The sequence below is a fragment of the Nelusetta ayraudi genome, unplaced genomic scaffold (genome assembly GCF_046127955.1).
Source record: "Nelusetta ayraudi isolate G7.1 ecotype Tasmania unplaced genomic scaffold, CSIRO-AGI_Nayr_v1 ptg000007l, whole genome shotgun sequence".
Classification (NCBI taxonomy): Eukaryota; Metazoa; Chordata; class Actinopteri; order Tetraodontiformes; family Monacanthidae; genus Nelusetta; species Nelusetta ayraudi.
In genome coordinates this window covers 7502150-7524011 of record NW_027466057.1, presented here as the reverse complement: position 1 = coordinate 7524011, position 21862 = coordinate 7502150, and the positions used below count along the sequence as shown (strand labels likewise).

Sequence of the window (21862 nt, the reverse complement as noted above, 5' to 3'; positions counted from 1 at the left end):
ACACACACACACACACACACACACACACATACACACACACAAACTTTATACACAAGCCCCTGTCCTAAAGCTCTTAATGCTCCTCTCATTGCCTTAGAGTTCCAGTTTTAAAGTCGTCAAAAAACAACAACAAAAAAACATTAACATGCTGTAATATCCCAATATTCACAGTCTTGTTCTCATTCAGGAGAATCTTCTCTGCTTTTGTCCATCTCCGTTTTTGTTTTTTTTAGAGCAGCTATGTCCTTTCTTGTGTGTCATACATCCACTCAATCCATCCAGAGATCCAAAAGACGAATTTGAAGTAACGCAGAGGTCACTGGCTTTGTCTCTTGTCCAGCGTCCTTAACATTGTTCACACACGGAGAAAAAAAAGGTGGCGCCCAAAGTGTGTGTGTGTGTGTGTGTGTGTGCGTGTGTGTGTGTGTGTGTGTGTGTGTGCGTGCACCACCGTTGCACCTATCACCATAAATACAGCAGTTTGAGAGAGTGGGAGGTGCTGGACAGCTCTGATCTGCAGGAGGTTGTTGTTTCTGTTTGTTTGTTTGTTTGTTTGTTTTTTCTTAGCGCGGCGTCCAGTCGTTGCCCATGCTCAGTTTGGCCCTGGGGATGGTCATCTTGTCCAGACAAGGGGAGCTCATCTCCGGGGAGAAGTGGATGATGCCGCAGTCGTTCTTCACATTCTGGAACTTGTTCTCCTTGGACGGCTCCATGTAGACCACCGAGTTCTTGTTGACGTGTTTCTTTAGGATCACCGTCTAAACGGACGGACAGGGGAAACAAAGACAATACAATCAAACAGACTGTGGGAGTGCAACCGTGATAAGGCCCCTTAGTGGGAGCCTCTGGGAGAAACTTTGACTTCCTGATGTTCACGACACCGGCCTTGTTTAATACCGCCGGATTGAGCCAGGGAGAATGTGAGAACATTCACGTCGCCCGATGGCCAGACGCGTCTTGGAGCAATTGCACTTCTGTTAGTGAGCGCAGTGGGAAAATTCCCTGAAACGACTCTCTCAGAAGTGCACAAAGAGAGGAGGAAAGCCAGCGGAAAGCAGCTGGTTCAGTCCAAAAGAATGAGCAGTTGGGTTCGAGGTCGGAGGCTCGTTCTTCTCGCAAATGAACTGCCCCAGAGTTCGTATGACAGCCTACCAAGACCCCCATCTTCAAGGCCTTATTAGGCTCGTTTGCTTGAAAACGGCTGTGACCCAACTGTGGTCGTTGCATTCACACCTGCCCCAGAGAACCGTATGTTCCCCCTAAAGGCCCATGCTGCTGGTTCCATGCCAAACAACCAGACTCTGGTCCACTGTAGGACATTGAAAGGAGCGACATCGGGTCACTTGGAGAAGCTCATACCTGGTGTGAAAACTATCCACACCGATCAAAGGAAGCATAGTATGGAGTCTCACTGTCTGTGATGGTGAAGGCAGAGATGCCTTCAGTCTCAGCAGACCCCATCACGTTCTGTAGAACCTTCTTCTTATTGGTGCTATCTCCTTAAGCTGGATGCCTTTCTACCCGCCTTTCTGTCTGACCAATGACCCAACTGCATTGCATTTTTGCTATGACCTTTGTCACTGCTTTTATTTAAGTTTTCCTTTGACAGTGCTTCCACAGTGCATACCGAGGAAGATCACGATGAGGCATGAAGACAATAGTAGTACAAACAGTAGCAACCACATCAATTGCGAAGCTGCGACAGCGTTGGCACAAAGAGCTCAGAGCAGATGGATGCGATTCTCGGAGAGCGTCTCACCTTCTTTGGCGCGCTGTAGCAGGACATCTGCACCCACTTCTTCTTCTTGTTGATGAGTATCGCCACGATGAGGAAGACGATGATGGCAAGGAGAAGACCTGCCAGGATCCAGGCTGCCGACTGGTAGATGAGCGCCATCTCTGTTTGGCTGGGGTAATTTTCGCCCGAACGCGGCTCATCTGAGAGACACGGAAAACACGTTGCTGAGCTCTGAATGATCGCGGTGATGCCGAGTGCGCCGTCGGGATGAATCTAACCTGTGTTGGGGACGACGGGCGGGACGGTGACCGTGGTCACCCACGCTGAGCTCTCCACGGAAACTGTAACCGTCGCCTTGGGGCCGCCGGTGGACACAATCACTGGCACAGAAGTGGTCATTTCTGTCGGGGGAAAAAAAACAAGAAACACCAACATAATCAATATTGCTGCGTTAGCGCAAGACCGATCTGCGTGTATAAATGAGCTCCGTTAAGGGGGAACCACCCTAAACTATATGATAGTGTTGTAGTCAAGACGGTACCAACTGACACCGAGACATTATCAAGGCCTTGAGACCAAGACCAATGTCGATTACTGCAACACTACCATACGACGGCTTTTAAGGTATAATGTGAGAAAAATAAACCTCTGTGCTATTTTTCTCTCCTCCTCCGCTGGGCCAATAACAAAAACAAAGACGCGGTGAGCGCGAACAATGGGAGCCTATGCCGAGGTTTTCCTCTATAGGAAAAGCTGACACGGAGCTTTGCCTTCCTGTGCCGCCGCAGAGCGCCATGCCGGGGCCGCCGCAGCCAGTCCAGGGGGGGTGTGGTGGGGGACGCAGGAAACACGTGTGAATGTGCGGATGCTCAAGGAATGTTTTCGCTCCGAGCGGGGCCGTTTGTGCATGTCGCATGGAATGTTGCCGCGAGTGGCTGTGTTTGCCTACGCAGCGCCACAGTGGCTCTTGTCCGACGGCCCCGACGCGCAACGTACAGTCTGGAAATGAACCGGGCGGTCACACCCTCGGCTCTGACGCGCGGCCCTCTTTGCGATTTATTGCTTTCCGAGCGGCAGGACGTGGCTTGCTACTGGCGGCGAAACTGATTGGAAGAAGGAAGACGGCCGTTTTGCGAAAGGCTATCGGGGCTTGTTCGCTTGTAAAGGTCCTGTTATTATGCAAACTTTTACCTTGGCAATGTTTTCGTTGTTAGCAATACAGTGTCTACAGCCTGCCATTAAACCCCCCTGGGCCCCCTTGGGCCCCCTTGGGCCTAAAACATGCAGTTTTTGACATCAGCGCTTAGTGAAGGCGGTGATGCCCTTAACCTGGTTAGTGACAACTCATTCTGCCCTGTGACTCAACCTTGTTATCCCTTTTGCAATGTTTGGAAGGTCCAGCAAAGCATTAGTTACACTCAGAAGCAAAAATTGAGCATTTTCTTGTTGGAGGCTGTAAGCAGAGGGCTAAATATGCTGCTTTCCGGGGGTAAGTGGGGCAGGGGTCGAGAGAATCGAGAACATGGGACCTTCAAGATGCGAAACGCACCACCGCCGAGGATCTGAACTCAAAAGCATTCGTTATTTTTAGGCTGACGGTTTGAAATCGCACGCTTGCGTGACGGCGCACAAGCGCCCCCTTCATGGAGCCACTTCTCCGCGTACTCACCCAGACAGTGTGGGCAGCACTGGCCCTTGCGCAGGACGGGCACCCTGCAGTTGGCAGCCGGGCAGCGCTGCGAGAAACACTGAATGGTTCCGTTGTTGCAGGTGCAGCTGGTGCAGGCGTTGGCTTTCCAGGAGTCGCCGGCCAGCAGCACGTCTCCGTCGTTGGTGATGCAGTACTCCTGCTGGCTGCTGTTCACCGGCAGCAGCGGGCCCTCGTCTGCGGTGGCGAGAACAGTCGGCGGTGAGGAAGGCAAAGCGAAGATCGCGTTTTTTTTCAGTCATTAACTAATTTTCGACACAGGTCCAGAGGCGGCTTTTCTAAAAGCACAGACTGAGGGTCCAAGGTGTAAAATATTTAAGGAAGCCCGTCTGACAGTGCGTTTCGTATTTAGGCCACTGTCAGGTGGGCCTCTTTAAAAATAGTGGCGCAACATGGCAGCTAACCAGGAGCAAGACCCTTATTGCTCTATGTACATTCTTATACATATGTGAACTGTTCTAAGGGTAGGAAAACCAAATTACTTTTGTTGTACTGCGAGTGCACACTTTTATTATTGTATTTATGGGCTGTATGTTTAATCATAAACACACTGGACCTTTAAACAACAATATGAGAGGATTGGTGAATTTGTGAAGGTAGTGCTTCAGTGCTGCCAGCTACATTGATTTTTTTTTTTTTTTTTTTATCTTTCCCAATAACGGCTCAATCGACAGGAGTTATGAGCCCGCTGGGGGTTACATGAAAGAAAAGTAGCTTTACTGCAAGTTAAACGTAAAGACAAGTGAGTCCATGTGGCAGTTTCTCCTGTGTCTCCGTCTCATTACGCCACTGCGCTGCCTGACATCTACGACCGCAGACTTCGTTAGCGCAAGCACGCCGCTCCGCCCTCGAGTCCTCATAGATCACAGGCCTGTCAGTGAGATGTGTATTATTCCTTACATTCCTGGTGACCGGGCCTTGTACAATATATCAAAGGCCCGGCCCGTCCACAATCTGCTTTTGTGAAGGGGGGAGATGCGAGCGATAACGCGGGCCGGCATTCTCAAGGAGCGGCTCTCAGGCGTAGTCATGCGTTGCTGATTTGCGGGCCTTGTGGGAGTTGCTTTTTGGGGAGCATGTTGATTCTCAGTGTGCGTGAGAGAGAGAGAGAGAGAGAGGGAGAGAGCTCTCGGTGTTTGGATAGAGTTGTAAATAAAACGCGCGTGTGGTTTTTCTGCGTCCCTCGTTAAGGTTTCCTTCCCGTAAACGGAGGATCAGCTCCGATTTTTTTGTTGTTGTTTTGTTTTTGGTCTTTTTCTTGTGCAAAATCAGTAACATTCCTGCCATTCCAGTAATAGGGGATAGTAGTCATGTGGGGGAACCCTACAGCGGCTGCTGGGTGGAAGCGGTCCACATGTGCTCCTGCCTGCCTGGAGACCGCAGCGTAAACCCAACCGGTCCTGGCCGGTTCCTTTACGAGTCTGCTCGCCTGACATAAAACCTGCCGGACGCGGCGCAAACTTGCAAGACCTTCCGAAACCACATGCTGATAAGACATTTGAACAGCTTTATACCTTTCCACCCGCTACCCACTAAATCTGCAGGACCCTTCAGGGCTTTTTCCTGCTATCAACCCCCCTCGTCCGCCTCCACCTCCACCCCCTCGGCCTTGTTTCCACTTACCTGGGCAGACGTGGCAGCAGGTGTCCTTGTTCCTGATTGGCGTCTGGCACAGAGCCGGGGGACACACTTCGGTGTCGCACAGGACGCGTCCCTTCCGGCAGGTGCAGCGCGTGCACTCGTCCAGGTTCCACGTCTCGCCCTCCACGTAAAACTCCCCGCCGGGCGCTCGGCACACCATGATGTCCATGCCTTCAAGCTGGCCGCTGCCGGACTCGTCTGCAGCGGAGGAGATCAGAGGGGACACGGTTTGGGTTTGAGCTCCGCAGTCACGGTCGCTCTGCGGTCTGCGCCGAGAGCAAACGCATGATTCAGTCGGTGACAATTAGTGCGAGGCAGCGAGGTAAAACAGTCATCTCAAAGTGTGCGGAATTGCTGGTTTGAACGTCCAGAGGACCAAGATCTCCCCGCTGGGACGCCCTGTGCCGTGAGGCTCGGGGTCCAAGTCCTGTTCTGATGGTAGTTTAGTGGAAAACATGTTTCTTTCCTGCAGCGATGAAAACATCTGCTTGGAGTTAGAGCACGCTGTCCCCCGACTGCTAAGACATCCTCTCAGCCCTAAATATTTGAAGAGCTAACTGAGTCATTCTTCCATAAATATCCAGGATGAGTTGGAGGGATGTGAATCAGTGTGTTCTTTCATTTCTCGAAACGTCAGGCTGCGCCTTCAGGGCTTCTTAGGTTTCAGTGTTGTGAAGAGAGTCGGCGCTGCGCGTCAGAAGCGACCTTTGGCTGAAGGCTTTCTGGCCGTCTAGGTAAACGGCAGAAGAAACAGTGCAGTCAAGCCAGTTTGACAGGCTGACTTTTGCATCATTTTTCCAGATTTCCTGCTGGTCCTGTTGAAGTTGCGTAACATTTGCCTGGACTTGTCTTCGTATGCATGAATGAAGTTGTGGCGAACTGGAGAAGCTAAAACAATCTGAGAAGACCACAAAAGTGGAAGCTATTACATCCTGTAGACAACAGCTGCTGCTGAAGAGTTCAGTGCGAAAGGTGTTTGTCACAGTTAGATGGTACCAAAGGCTTTCCTTTTTTTTTTTTGCTTCTCTGCCAACTGGCTTTGCCAGAGTTTCGGGAGTTTCCATGCTGTGGAATTAAAATGGCTATAATACATCTGATTGATTCAGTCGGAAAATTGAGCTGCTCAACTGAGAGTGATTCAGTTGAGCAAGGTCGCCCAATCACCTTCCATGCTTTGTCTCCCCTTTAAAAATGCTTTGTATGGGCTCCTTCCCAGATGGATGTGCGGCATAAAGAATATTTAGTGAGTATTGAAGGAATACCCCCGAAAAAAAATACCTACACATCCAAACCATTCGAGTTGCACAAATTTGAAAAGTTGTCTCATTTGACACAATGTCCAGCAGTTACAAGTAGAAACTATGGTCTTTGCAGGCCGGGTGTGTGATCGCTCGGACATACCTTCACACGTGGGGCAACACTGGTCGGGTCTTACGACTGGGTGAGAGCAGCTGGGCACGGGGCACGATATGAGCACGCACATCTCCCGTCCCGAGTGGCAGTAGCAGTCGCGGCAGCCGTCGTGCCAGCTGTCGCCTTCCTCGTAGCTGTGGCCGTTAGAGGTGAGGCAGTAGCTGGGCATCGGGACCGAGGCGGTGGTGCTGGGAACGTGCTCGCCTTCTGCAGACACATGCGGGCGCAGCGCAGACGTGAGTGGGGGCGGAGGGGTTTGCAACGGTGAAAAGCACGCAGCGCAAGTGCTGTAAATTCAAACTGGAAATTTCATGAAGCACCTCTACGATTTGAGGAAATAACAGGCTGGATTATTGTATCAGGTCGAGTTTCATTAGAGGCCAACGAGAGAAGCCAAGTTTACTGGAACACTCACCCACCGCAGATGTTTGATCTTCCCTTTATTGGCTATTTGTATAACAAAAGCTCCATTCATTATGCTGCCCGTAAATACATGTTAATGATTTCCCAAAATTGTCACAGGGAAACTGAAGCAGATTTTTAAGTGTAAAAGAACAAAAGAAATCTTTTGTTTCCAAAGCAAGTTTACTTTTTGTAAATATTTCAAAAGTCCACAGAGGAGACTCCAAATCAGCTGAACAGCAGTTTATTTGCGTTGGGAAGCGCTTTATTTGTTTCCGTCTGTTTGTGGAGACCAGATGCGTGCGCCGCGCCGCCGTAACGGGAAAGCGGGCGGGCATATTTGAGGCAGAAATATTTGAACCTCGGCTAAAGTCTCAGAGTAAACACGTTGCATAAAATGCGGCGCAGCATAAATACGGGATCTCGCATGCGTCGCTTTAAACACAGGGCTGTGGGAATCTAATTAGAGGTGGAAGCGCAGCGCACAGCTGCGAAGCCAAACACCTTCGGGAAGCCAAACAAGAAAACAGTGACTTGACTAAGACTGTGAGCGGAGGGTGCCAGAGGTTTAGGGAGTCAAACCCGCTCTTTACACTTCCACACGTTCTGCAGTGGAACTCAAATCACCTATCTCCTTAAAAATGGAACTAAATGGAACTTTTAAAGAGGTCAACTGGAAAAGACTCTTAAAGTGCTTCATAGAGAAGAACTGATGAATATTTGCAATAGATGATTTGAAATTTGTTTTTATGTGAGGGTGAATTCTATGCACAATAAGGCCAGGCAGGAGGAGCTGAAATTACCATGACAGCATATATGCACAATTTTACATTATTCATGTTATCTTTTATTCACGCATCAGATGTCGTTTTCTCTCAAATGAGCCCCTCAACATCGACACCGCTCGCAATCCTCCAAACAGTGGCTGAATTAGCGATATTGACGACCATTCAGTCGGGAATAGTATCGGAGTGTGTGCCTGTGGTTTTGGACTCCACTAACCTTTGCACATGCAGATGGAGCAGCCCTTCCTGTTCTGTCGGTAGCCGTCGCTGCAGTGCTTGTCGCAGGTGAAGGGGGGACACTTGACGCAGCGGCACATCTCACAGCCGTGCTTGTTCCTCCTGCAGGGCGACCAGCGCACGCATTATGTCACGCAGGCGTGCGCAAATATAGCACGGAAGTGGGAGTAAATGGTTCCGCAGGTGACAGTGTCACCACAGGGCTCAATGAAGTGTTGTGGTTGAGTGAGCAGTGCACTCAGTTTTAACTAATTTCACCGTTGTTGTTAATTCTCGGCGTGGAGGAGGAAACTAAAAGTGATTTGGTTGGTGAGGAGGCCGCAGTTTGGCCCCCTAAACGGTGCATGTTGTTCGGAAATGCAGGTAGATTGAGGAGAACAGCTTGTTGTGCTATGAAATGCAGTCTGTACAAATAATTCAAGGCCTGTCGTGTGGAGCCAAAGATCATATTTCTAAATGCTCCATGGATTTGAAAGGGAAAAAGCTTCGCAGATTTAGATTTCTAGGGTTTGTCCGGTAGAAGTGGAGTGTGGAGGTTTTGTAACAGATGCCACACTCCTGGGAGAACTCGGACCACCGGGACAGAGTCTGAGGTGGATGTTGGGGGAAGTACAAGACAAAGCCGTGAGTCCAAGTCAATGGATTTGGATTAAGAGGAATAATGACAATTGGAGGTCAGAGTAAAGTTATCAATAGTATTTTTCTTCTTCCCTCTCGATTTCACACTCTTTTAAGCAGTGAGCAGCCCCGAGACCTCTCAGAGTAAGTGATGATTCCTGCTCTATGAGGCGGCGGCCTCATTAGGTCTGGGTAATAACTCTATTAATCTTCATCTGCCACCTCAGCATAGAAAATGTAGTCCCAGGACAGGGTGCTGTGTCCCATGAAGAGGACAGAGCATGTCAGGCTCTCCAAACAGAGTAGCCTATCTATGCTGAAACAGCAATAACGGCTATTGAAACAACACGGCGAGGGTTTGACCAGTGCCTCACTGTACAAATACGGAGACAGAGAGCGCTCCGACCGTAGAGCAAGGCTTTGTTTAAAGATGTGGTGTGGAATGCCAAGCAGCGCTCCGGGCTCCAGGGGGATAGAGGGGCTTGTGGAGGCCCTGGGGCCCCTCGGCTGCGACACTGCTGGCTTGGCACTATTTCCACTTTTACCACAGCCGAGATGGCTGGGAGAGTGACATTCATGACCTGTGAGGCTACGTTGGTGATTTTTGGAAAAATGAATAAATTTAATTGGAAAACGTTCTGTTTCACATCGTTAACGGCCCCGTGCTGTACAAACGTTGTCTATGTTTTCTGGCAATAATGTTATTGTTGTGTCAGTGAGTTAAAAAAAATGCGCAGTTCTAAAAATTCTGCAAACATCCCTTGCAATGTCACAAAGGGCACTGATGCATCTGCACCGCTGGATAGTGACAACTAGGCCAGCCAGGTGTTTGTGATTTCCCTCGTGGTTGCTTTGTTTGTGTCACAAGTTACAAACTAGCATCGATATCATCAGGATCCTGTGTGAGAGGATTGATCTTTACTCTCTTCTCTGTAGTCCTATTGGATCCACCTATTGGATCCATGGTAGAAATACCAAAAGAGTCCCTACTGAGTCCCAACCGCTTTGTTCCGAAGTGTTTTGGATGGATGTATTAAGACTAAATAATGATTTATGACATGAGGGTGATCATAAATCGTTGGGGGTGTGAAACATACTCAGGAAGGTTGGCCCAATCAACATAAATGCCACATTAGAGCAGTTCATCTTCACTTTCCTTTTGGGCGAACACCATCATTTACAAGACTCAACAGTCAAATTTAAATGTACAAGAACTTTTGGGGCTGAACTGAAGGAAGGAAAAAAATCCTAACTTCTAACTCCTGACTTCGATTCTTCTGTCCTGTGAGACCAGAGTGTAGAGTTTCCTCATATATATTCACATGTCATGCCCCCCCAGATGTCATTGCCTCAAAACATGGATGATGAACGAGTGCAGCTTGACTTGGAAGGATGACGAAGCGCCGGGTTTACTTACACGTAACCATAGGGGCAGGTCTTTGTGCAGGTCAAAGGTCGGCACTTGGGCATGGGGATGCTGCATTCGCACACCTCGCAGCCAAAGTCGTCCCTCTCGTATCCCATTGGGCATTGCAGGGAACAGTATTTTCCCAGGTCAGGGCAGGAGTCATCTGAAAGAGTTGAGGGAGAGGTCGTTGATTGCGGCGCTAACAATCCATCAAAGGCGAGAGTTGCTGCAGGGCTGCTCGCGGCAACATTCTTACAACCGGCCTGCACTGACTGCAGCCGCGTGCAGAAATTAGGCCGATATCCTCGGCGTATGCGCCCTTGCGGCTAAATCCATCCATCTTCTTTTTTACCTTGTTCGACATCAGCGTGAGCAAACACGCAAGTCCAGCGGTGTGCGTGCGACATTTCAGTGGGAAAAACCGCGAGAGGCAGCGCGCCGGGACATGAAATGGTGAGGAAAGTTGCACTTACTGCTGAGGCACTGGCACAGCAGACATCCATTGTTGTCTTGTTGGAAGCCGAAGGGGCAGTCGTTGACGGACAGGGAGCAGTTCTTCAGCGACGGGCACAGCAAGGGGCTAACGGTCTCGTAAGAAGGCTCTGCGGAACAACAAGGCGACGGAGAGGGTGAGAATTTTGCACGGGGATCGTCGCTCAAGGTCAACGCTAGGGTCGGCAAGCATGTGCTAAAACGCTCTAGGGCCCTTTGTGCTGTCACAACGGGCACAGAGACCCTTCCAGCATAGCAGGAAGCCATAAACACATGGCTAAATATGTTGTTTTCTGGAGATCCGTAGTGTTTTTATTATTAGTATTTATGACTCAAGGCCGCTGCACCAAAGTTCAATGTAGATAATGTGAAAATTGGCCCAATGCAGGACCTCTCAATACAAATACGTGGGCTTCAAACTGTGTGACACTGTGCACTTACACCTATGTTTTCCGGTGCCAACACTAATAGCCACCCATTCATACTGCTCTTATTTTTGGAGTAAACAGTAATTACAGATAAATGTAGAGCTGTTGCAGCAGGGCGGGTTACACACACTTGTTAGGTTATAGTGTTCTGTCTCCAATTAATAAGATGAATCCACAGAAAGCATTGTTTTAGGTTTTTGGGGCCACCACTTGTCCACAGGTCTGAAATTAGATAACGCCATTGGCCGGACTTCCCTTGGATTAGAGACAGTTTTGCTGTGGAAGCCTCAATAAAAAAAAGGCACGCACGCATACTCACACATACGCACACTGCAGTTACTCTTTTGCCACGTTCTGTGGGAGGAGCGGCCCAATGAGCTGTAACTGATTACGCTTACGCACGGGAAAAAAAAATGCATCCACTTCTGTTTTGCAGCCTCTCGCTTCAAAAGCAGCAACTCAGCCTCACACACACACACACACACACACGCACATGCACAGGTGGGTCTCATTTTGGCGGGCAATAGTAATAAAGGAACACAAAGAACCCTGCAGCTTGAAGAATGCTCCGTGGCCTCCCCTCTAATGAGCCCATGCTGGCACTGGCCCCCTTGGGGACCCAGGAGCCTCCTGCATGTGTTATGTGGGTACCCCATATAGATGTGCGCAACCCATTCAATATGATCAACTTAAAAGACAGGCCCCTCTCCTCTCTCTGGAGCGGTAATCAAACCCCTCTTGTCAGTACCTTCGCAGAACGGACAGCACTCCCCGGGGATCTTGACCGGGTTCTGGCAGCTCTGTTTGCACGCCATGGCCGTGCAGTGTGGCTCCCCGTCCACGCACTGGCAGAAGGTGCAGTCGTCCTCCTTCCACTGCTCCTCGTGGGCCCGCAGCTTGTTGTTCACCCAGCAGCTGGCCTTCGTGCTGTCCATTGACAGTAGCTCCACGTCTGAAACGAGGTGTGGGATGATGAGGGCTGGGAAGGGGGGGAAGTGCGTGCACTCTTTGCCAAGTCGGAGTTGAGCTAATCTGAATGGAATTTCATTCTGAAGCCACAATGTATCTTATACACAGTGTTTCAAAAAGCCAGATTCAAGGAAGCCCCGAGAATACAAAAGGAGGCGTGTAACAAGATCTATGGCGGGGAGTTTGAGGCTATTGTTGTGTTGTTGTTGGTGATATATGGTCATTGAAAACTCGAAAGAGTTACCGAGTCCTAGCTGCTGCTCCCCACGGTCTCCAGCCATCCTTTGGCTGAGAGCCTGGAGTGATTCATATGAGTTTCAGCTGTGACCACTGGGGTCAACGTCCGGGTCAGTGTTTGATACCATAAATTTCACCCCAAAGCACTTTGTTTTGATCTGTAGTCATTATGGCCTTGAGTAGGAACCATAAAGTCAGAAGCAATTTAGAAGCCAATTTGTGAGCCTGAGCTGATGTACGACGTCCAAGCCGAGTTCAGAAACTCTTCATGCTGGAGTCCTGTTTGTCAAATTTCTTCTTGCTGTGAGCAACCTGGCAGGATCTGTTTTTCGTTCTATTCTCCTTTTCTTTATTTTACACTGTTTACCGACTGCATGCCAAACTGTGACGCAAACAAGAACTTCTTTTTTTTTTGTTACCAAACAAATTGCTCTTTACCAGTCCAAACTGACTACCTTGGGATCTGACCTACATTGAGACTTTATTGATCATACATACGAGTTTTTCTATGAACTCGATAAACTGAGATTGATCACTTTAGCTGGTGAGAAGTGCATTCGTTTACTTGCCATCTTAGGTAAGTGCTGTGGCGACAAAATGCGGTCGATAATTTGTAAAATTCAAAAGTTAATTAGTTGGTTCTAATTCTGCACTGGTAAAAAGACTGAAGAAGAAAGTAAACAACTGATGGCACAACTGAAATGGGTTGTACCGCCAGCTTTAGGTAAAATCACATCCAGGTAATACTCTCCTAATCCAGATTAAGAGAGTATTACAGCCAGTGTTCTCCAGAGTCAACCATGCAGTAAGTAAGAGCAGATATCTATAAGGAAAAAAGATGAAAGCATTCCATAGAATCTCTGTCCCTCTGTGGTCCAGCTGTACTGCCAGCCTTGACCTAACATGATCCCTGACACAGTCTCCCTGGTTGTATCATGTAGCTGATCATTGGCGTGGCGAAACAAGCATTTGATGTTTTCCGGTTGACTGCAGATCTTTGACAAGAATCAGTCTTTTCAGTTTATTAGGAGCTCTTCAGTTGGAAACGACCCCTTGGCATTTCTTGGTGTGTCGCTAGATGGAAAATGAATTTTTAAATCACCTCTTGCTACGCCGCATCTGCTTTCAATCTCGCCGGTGGCTTGACCAATGTTGACCAAAATTAAAAGTTGTGCAAGCTTCCACATCTCCGTAGATAATTGCAAATAAACAGTAGGTGTGTGTGTGTGTGTACCTATGCAGACGGGGCAACATTCGCCCTCAGGAATGTAGAAGTTTTCACAGTCCAGCTCGGCGCACTCGGCCTTGGAGCAGAAGGAGATCCCACCACGGCACTGACACAGCCAGCATGGGTCCATGCGGTACACCTCTCCTTCTGAAAACTCCTTCCCGTTGTGGACACACTTAGGAGAGACTGCGGAGAAGGACAAGGGGATAAATACGTTTAAGATATGGCGTTTAACGGCTTCCTTTAGAATCAAGACGACAGTTTTCCCCTCCGCGGACCAGGCAAGTGCTGCTTGTAATCGCAAGTCGAGCTCGTTCCATGGAAGAATTTGAGAGGAGAGGTGTACCCAATCCATTGCAAATACACAAACATCCATTTGTTTCTGTTAGTGATGGAAAAGTTTATCTGGACTGATGGCTGAGCTCAGGGCTTGGGGAGGTGGAATAGCATTTTTCAGGCCGGGAAGCCAAGTCTATGAGGGGGGGAAATTTCACAGGGATATATCAAGTACTGAAATTATATTGGACACTGCAGTCAGAAAAACTGCACTGTGTCTAAAATGACAGATTTCTGTTGTAAATGTGGTGTGAATCAGCGGGCAAACCCGTCTTTCTGAAAAATGAAACCTAAACAAACATAAATCTAAGTGACTCTTTTTTTGTTTGGTTACAGAACTGGTTAAAAGATTGAGCGTTAGTTGTATCGCCAACCCTTAAAAGCCTCCACATGTGGATACCTTGGGCTTTTCTTTGTCAACTGTGAACAGCAGTGAGCGTGAGAATCATTTCATAAAAGCGAGCGCCTTTGAGAACAGAAAAAAATGGATAGAAAGATAACAAAAATGGAGAGAGTCTGTTAAAAAAAAAGGTAATGGTTCTGTTTTTGCAGTCAAAGGGAGCGCTCACATCACAAGCAGACATCCTATTTGTGATGCTCAATTAACCACTCAAGTGCACCGCAGCGAGTTTTTCGGCCGACTCGTCGTTCTTAAGTAACCGCGTAATAACTCTTCATCAAACGGCGTACAACATGAGAGAGGTGAGGCAATGTGGTTATGTAAGAAAGTTTCCAGAATCGCAGAGGAGCCAGCCCAGTAAATGCATTGTGCAGATGCGTGCCCACTTTGGGAACAGAAGCTTTCCATTAAAAAAAAATGAGAGAGAGTTGGAGGATAAGGCGGCATCTGTACGCCATATTTTAGAGGTCAGGCGCAAAGTGTCTACGCTGATGACCCTCCGCGTTTTCCACAGGCAGTGCCGCGCGCTAATACAAAGCAGGTGGGCCGACTGAGCAGAAAGAATTCAACTTTGTCCGATTCGCTGGCTTTTCATTTTTTTTCTCCTTGTTATATTTATCTTCCATTCTCTTCACCTCTTTCCAAGCTGTTTTTTGCCGTGCAGCTTGAGAGACTGCAGGAAAATGCTACAAGCCCTTTGGCTGGCCGATACCAAAGGGAAACTGCATTGTTTCTAATGCTCTCACGGAAGTGACAGGAAGTCACATGTGGAGGGGATGGGGGGATGCTCACGTGCGATTTCCGCAGTGTTTGTTGACGGTAATCCATAAAACAACTTCTGAATTCCGGTCGTGCTTGGTGAGGCTCTGTAAAATGAGCTCCGAATTGGATTTTGGTCACAAGAGAGACAAACTGAAGATCCGCTGGAACTGCACGCCCCCGTCGTCCTTTTGCTCTTTCAGATGTGGTGGCAGGGTGCAAGCAACAAAGTTGTTCGATTGAAACAAAGCTGCTCCCCAAGGTTCTAAATCTGATGTGTGGAAGAATTTTGGTATTGTCGAAATAATCCCACACACGTGTCACTGGATCCATTACTGCAACCAGGAGATTTTCATAGCGTGACATACCGGGCTGGTCAGTTAGCGGCAACACGGAAACAATCAGTAGTATATCACACAGCGACACTGACATCACCAGTAACGAGTTTCCAAGGATGCGGCTGCCGACGCTGATGCTGTGGTCAAGGGACAGATGTAGATGTTCACCACTGCAAGGCCAAATGGGATCAAATGGACTTTGCTGTTTACAGGCGATAACGGCAGGGCAACGTGGCGCTGCCAGGTTTGCGCTGCCAGGTTTGCTCTGCCAACCTGTTGGATCTCTTCTCCAGTCAACAGTGGAAAGATCCACAGTTGACGGGAGGGCCATAACCAACAGGTGGCATTTATGGCCTCTGCCCACGCTGACCCTGAATAAATATGTGTCCTCTGCCAAGTAGATGGTGGAAACATCTTAACCAGTCCAGGAATGACCCTCAGAGACAGTGTTATTTCCATTCGTGAATGGAGGAGGTATGAAGAGCAGGTATGGCATTTGAAAGGCAACCTTGACTTTGTCGGCGTAGAACAGAATTTTTGCGGCTTTGCACCCCGTGGGCGTCGACTGTGGGGAAGGGGGTGGGGCCCGAGTGTATGTCCCTTGTCCCCTGTCTGCGGTGCGCTCTGACACGGCGGCGCAGTCATGCAGGCCTTCACGGACGGTAGGGGCAGCACAAAAGGCATCAAGCCCCGGGCCCAAAGAGTAGCAGACACTTGTTATCAAAACACTGATCCCATGGCCCCCACGGCTGCCATTCAGCCCCCGCTAGCCTGCCGGACTCGATTACCCTCCCCACTGGCAGACTGGAGCACATAAAAAGCATTCCCATCAATGAACTGTTGAACCTTTTCCCTTTGGACGTGTGACCAGACAGGAACCCTTTGACACTGCACTTCTGTTGAGCAAATTCATAGCCTAAGCACTTTTCTGGTCACTGGGCTCGTTAAGTCCATTAATTCCAGGACACGGCACTCATTTATTCAAGTGGAGGGGACAGAATGGGAATTTGTTCTGTTGGTCAAACAGCGAATATTTGTTGGGAACGTAGAGTAAACAGGCCTGTACTGCAGGTCTCGTCTCTGCCTTCCTGACTCCCTGGCTGCATCTGGATCACGTCAGAGAGCAGCCAATTACGTTTTTTTTTTAATAACACTTGCTCTCTCTCCCTTTGGTCCTTTACATTCCCTCTCGTAATTCTGAAACAGGGACCAAAAAAAAAGAGACTGCACACGTGGTCTTAGAACGCAACTATTTTTGTCATTCCGCAGGGGTAGTGAAATAAAACACCCCTTTGAAACACTTTCTTCACCCTCAGTGGCAACAGCCCAGCCTGATAAACATCCCCACGGCAATTATCCAATCAGCAACCTTTCTTCTTCATCTGCGGACATTTAGTCAGCGGGGAGGAAAGCCTTACTCTGAGGAAAATAATTGCTTCCTCCAAGGCGATGAATCTCACACCAACTGCGCCATTGCTACCCCCAGTGGGGGACCAATCAAAACCGATTGTGCAGTGTGTTTGTGCGTGTGTGCGCGTGGCTCAGTGCAAATCACCTTTCTGGCACTCAAAGACATCACAGCAGTCTCCTGGCTGACCGCTGGCCTGGCTGACTGGAACGGCGCGCTGGCCGCTCGGACACTGGGGCTTGTGGCAGGCACGGGGGTCACAAGTGCACTGGGGTGGTATGGAAGGGCAGCAACCAGCAGGGGGCGTGTAACTCTTGGTCAGCACGGAGTCCTTTGGGCAGGAAGGCACCTGCGGTGTGGGGCATACAACCCCGGCACATCTCAGTTCCTCTGAAAAACACAGATCGGAATTCATTATCGTCACAGAATATGAAATACAATTGAACATTCAAGTGAAGCTCTCATGTGTTGTCAAAAGGCAGCATGGAACACAGTCATACACCACTCAGTATGGCCACCCAAAACAAAGCCTCAGTCAACAGATCCTCAGCTTTGGTCTGTGACGTCTTCACTGCTTCCTACTAGTGCAGTGAGTGGGCACTGTAGACATGGGGCTAATCCTCTCTAAAGAGCCCGTGATCAAACCCAGTCTAGTTTACAAGGAAAAAAGACCTTCACACTTTAAATGCAATCAGTGAAACTCCCATTCCAGGTCCCGTGGCAGGCATTCCAAAAATCCCTCGTTTTCTTGAAATTCCTACAAGGTGTCTGGCCATTCATTTGGTGACAGCCCTTGTTGGACTGAAAAGAGGTACTGGGGTACTGGATGTGGTCTGGGGGGGGGCTCACCGGTGTATTTTGGAGCCAGTTCAGGAAAGGAAAAGTGGGGCGCCCCTCTGTGCAGACATTGTATGAGAACAGTAGCTACCTTACAAAGATTGGATTACCCCAACCAAAGGGATATGTTTATTTTGGTTCCCAGTGCCACTGTAATGTATACAGTACAGGCATGAGAGAGAGATCGGGAAGGGCAGACTTAGGTCCCGTCCTATAATTGTCAATTGCTAAGTAATTTTCCAGATTGCCTCCTGGAAGCGGAGTCAATGCACACTTTGTAGAGCGTTGACAGCGCAGCGGAAGGCAGGTAATGTAGCATTTACTCCCCGAGACGATGGATGGAACAGAGATTTATGAATCTATACATCACCAATAGGGTTTTTTTTGTAAATGACAACAAGAAACAGTCTGATGGGAAAGACATGTTAAGTGAATTGCCATGTGGCTTCAACATTACTCCCCAATGTTTGCCTTCTCCTGCTGTTTGAGAGGAGAAAGATGATACAGGCTGCGATTGCGTAACTGCTTTTGGGTTTGGAAGCCTTTCTAGATCCTGAGTCTGGATGCTGGCCTGTTCAGACTGGTGCTGGCTCCGTGCCGCAGCACACGTTTCTCGGTTGACCCCTGATGGTGAAGAACTTGTAAGTGGAGTTGTGGCTTTTGACGCAACATCGGGGGAAGCTGAGAGTGCACAGCTCTCAGGTCTGCTAGCACGATCCTCTTGATAATGGTGCCGGTCTGACCTGATGCTTTGCAGGCATGTATATGAGTATTTGATGTGTATCTGACCTAAAAATGACACTGGAGTTCTAAGATTGAGACTGCTGTATTTTTGGTGGGTGCTGGTAACGTATCCGACAGATGGAACTGAGGATAGCTGGGCAGTTGATCTTTTTTGGCCCCGCATAAATAGAGCGGGAGTGTGAGGTATCTGTACTGTACTGTTTACTCAAGCAACCTGGGAACAGTAAGGACAGCCACAAGGCTCTCATTGATAAACACTGGAGCTGAATAGTGTCATAGAAAGCCAGGGGGAAAACCCCTAAATCAAGGAAGGCTACAACCCTTTTAACGGTTCTTGGCCTAATTCCGCCGTTGGTGTTAAATAAACTCCAGTTGGAAGCGCTGATTGGCGAAGGTTTTTGCTTCCAATAAAGTCTAATGCAGTCTTCTCGGCTGCTGCTCAGTTGAGGACGGTTTTTGCATATGAAAACCTCACACATTTTAATCCTAAAGAAAAATACCCTTGCACAAGGTCCGGCGGTGAAAAGCGCTTTCTGTGTATTGTATGTTCCTCAGAGAGGGCTGCTTGCTCTTTCACTTGTGATAATGGCCGGGGTTAGAGTGTGCTGGGAAAAGCAGCTGGCAGGCATACCATTGTCATTTAAATGAACAGAATTGTGTCCGCCCGTGGAAACGGTCCAGCCCTTGCAGGTCCAATTAATATAATTTTCTTGCCGTCGCATTTGCGAGAACAAAAGGCCAAAAGGACCGATGGGAAAAAGTCAGCGGCAAATGGACTCCATCCCGTGATGTTTGTGTTCTATCCCCGAGCATAAATGGCTGTAATTAGTGCGTCAGCGGCCGCTAAACCAACCTTGGTGTCACAATGCCTGGCATACTTCAACTTGCACAAACACAAAAGGCCTGATTTGTTATGCATGATGAATTATGTCTACAGATTAGGCAACGTGTGCTTGTGTGACTGTAAGATAGCAAAGAATGGAAAACCTTTGACCTGCAACAGTGCAGTCCCCCGCGTGCGCGCGCAAGCTCACACACACACACACACACACACACACACACACACGGCCGCACACACATGGCCGCACACGATACTTGTCTGGGAGAGGAGGGATACGGAAATTGCTTCATAATCACGGTTTCATTTTGAACAATGGCTATTTCTGGCACGTTAGCAGCTCATTGAGGAATGAAAAAAAACCCTCTCCTATCTAAATGTTTTGCTCTTTTTTTTTTTTTTTTGCTCATGTCTGGGTACAGGCAACGCAGTCTTCACCAAAGCAGAGTGGATCGGCCAGGCAGAGGAGGCTGTGTTGACAGGCCGAGTTTACTCATGGAAAAAAAAAAAACAAAAAAAACGCACAATGTGAGTTCTGTTCACTCACTGACTTTGGAGGCGAGTCAGCGGAGAACAAAGCCTCCTCAGTCCAGCTGCCCCTACGTGGGTTTCTGGTCGCTCCTCAGGTTTTTATAAAGTTGCTCTGCGAAAAGGGGGACACATCGGGGTCGCCTCTCACGTTGACTTGGCCTGCTAGAACGTCGGCGTGTGCGAGCGTACGTGCGAAGGGCCGTGAGGCCAAAAGGCGCCGGCAGGGTCAGTGGGCGGGGAAAACCTGGTGAGAACTTCACACCGCGGTGCTTCGGGGCTCTCGGCCGCCTGGCACACGCCATGCGGCGGGAAGCGGGGGAAGCCTGCGTGCAGGCCGCCTGTATGCGGCCGTCCTGCACGCTTCGTTCGCATGTCCTGTGGATAAATATTTGCCTTTGAAAACATGATCCCGAGCTGCAGGAATGTCCGACATGCAGTTTCGCTTCTGCCCGTCCTGTCTGTCTGTCTGTCTGTCCACGTACGTGTGCACGCTCGCACGCGTGCCGGGCGAGTGCAAGAAAAGAAATATTTCCGCATTCACTCGAAGGCACGCCCTTCCCTCGCCGTCCCGATGAGCGGCCAGATTAGGGCTGGCCTGAGGAGCGTTGCAGGGCTTCCCACGAGACGGCGAGCAGCAGCGCACGCGGCCTCTCGGTCCGTCGACCGCAGAAGTGAATAAGAAAAAGGGTGAGCGCGCGCCGCTCCGGGGCCATGTGCACAAAGCACTGGCTAAGAGAGCAGCGTGCTCGTCACGTGTACTGTCGTACAGACGACACGCACTCGTCCTCCGCAGCGACAGTCGAGGCGCTATGTATGGAGGAACGGTAGCACAGGTGTTGATTAAACTCTTTGATACTTTTGTCTTTGGTGCAAAAAGGCCCAAAAAAAAAGAGCAGGAACGTGCCTTGCTGCAAAGTGCAGCAAGGCACGTTCACACGTTCACACTGGACTCAAAGGTCCAGTGTGTAAGATTTTTAAGGAAGCCTTGTATTTAAGGTGGCTTGCCTGACAGCGTGATTCGTATTTAGGGCGCAGTCAGGGCTTCCTTAAAAAATGGCTGAAGACCACATTACTTTTATTGTACTGCGAGAATACACTTTTGTTCATGTGTTTATGGGCATTACGTTAAGCTTTTACCAATATGAAAATCATAATTTAAGCCAAATTTCACACACATGGACCTTTAAAGGCCCAGAGTATAAGATTTAGTTACACATTTAGTGAGTTAAGACCAGGTTAACGTAGGACCTACAGGGATGCATGTAACAGGGGCTCACAGCTTAGTAGCTGATCAGAGTGTATGCAAGGTTCTCAGGCACCTCTTCAGAAGGAAATGCTTTGTCCTGATAGCCGAGCTAGAGAGCTTTGTTTCCTGCAGGAAACGCAGCCCACGCAAGCAGAAGTACTCGCGCCGTTGGAAACTCGTAGTTCGCCGGCCAAGGAGCGGAGGGGGTTTCGCTTCCGCAGACGGCTGTGCATGTACGCCGGAGCTCAGGGTTGTGTCACAGGCAAGCCAGCCAGTCAGCCAGCCAGCCAGCCAGCCAGCCAGCCAGCCAGCCAGCCAGCCGGCGGTGGTCTGGCTCGGCCAGTAATAGCTCGGCCACAAAGAGGCTGCAGCCAAGCGGAACTAACAGTCCTTTCACAAGGGCAGAGAGCGGCAGGACAGAGGTGGCATAGGTGAAGCCGGTGCATTCGTGGGCGGACAGTCAGCTGGTGCCGGCGTTCCCGACCCTTGCTAAACTGTGCGTGAACTTCCAAAGGACCATAAAGGTCAGTTCTGGTTCTTCCGCGCATTAAAAGTCCACTAGAGAAAGTATTCGACTCCCACCCATCGGGGTAAATGTTAGCGTTACTGTGATTCCGGCTGGGTGAATCACACTCCATTGACTCACGCTCTCTTCCCCTCTTGTCTGTGGGGAAGCGGCAGCGGAATTCCTCTGAAACAACAGTCTGGGGCCTTATCGTGAATGAAATATGTAAACCATCCTTGGAGTGTAAATTCACTAAACACCACCCTGCAAAAGACCCCCTGGGGCCTACACTTGACACAAATACCTCAACAAAACCCAGTGTTTTGATTTGCACTCCTTCCCCGGCAGTTATCATGTCCTCTTTCCCGGACGTGTGGGTCACATGCTTGGCACACAACGTTGTCCCTGACTGAGGATTTGCATCGGCACCTCGTAGGGACCAGGGGAATCAAGCTTTGGGAGTATGAGGGGCAGCAACGAGGCGCTGAAGATGTTTGATTTTTAACAGATCGCGGTGAGTCACGACAGGGGGATGAAGAGACAGGACCGCCGAGTGCGTCACGCAGAAAGCGAGAGGCCAAACTATAACCATGTGTGAGCTTGAGGGAGTCTTTAT

The 21862-nt window shown here is 49.2% G+C and overlaps 1 protein-coding gene across 3 annotated transcripts in view; it reads right to left on the bottom strand.

The window, feature by feature from the left end:
* Window positions 1-21862, bottom strand: part of LOC142883460 (cysteine-rich motor neuron 1 protein) — a 30591-nt gene that overhangs the window by 2414 nt on the left and 6315 nt on the right. The window contains exons 4-15 of one of the 3 annotated variants that reach the window (XM_076018359.1): window positions 16693-16935; window positions 13311-13490; window positions 11619-11822; window positions 10424-10552; window positions 9960-10113; window positions 7905-8026; window positions 6489-6707; window positions 5070-5285; window positions 3408-3623; window positions 2017-2139; window positions 1760-1938; window positions 1-758 (exon numbers count right to left, since the gene is read on the bottom strand). In XM_076018359.1, the coding sequence (XP_075874474.1) occupies window positions 564-758; window positions 1760-1938; window positions 2017-2139; window positions 3408-3623; window positions 5070-5285; window positions 6489-6707; window positions 7905-8026; window positions 9960-10113; window positions 10424-10552; window positions 11619-11822; window positions 13311-13490; window positions 16693-16935 (2180 nt within the window). In that variant the 3' untranslated portion in view covers window positions 1-563. The remainder of the gene's footprint in view (window positions 759-1759; window positions 1939-2016; window positions 2140-3407; window positions 3624-5069; window positions 5286-6488; window positions 6708-7904; window positions 8027-9959; window positions 10114-10423; window positions 10553-11618; window positions 11823-13310; window positions 13491-16692; window positions 16936-21862) is intronic. The other 2 variants (XM_076018356.1, XM_076018357.1) reach the window with 2 other exon arrangements.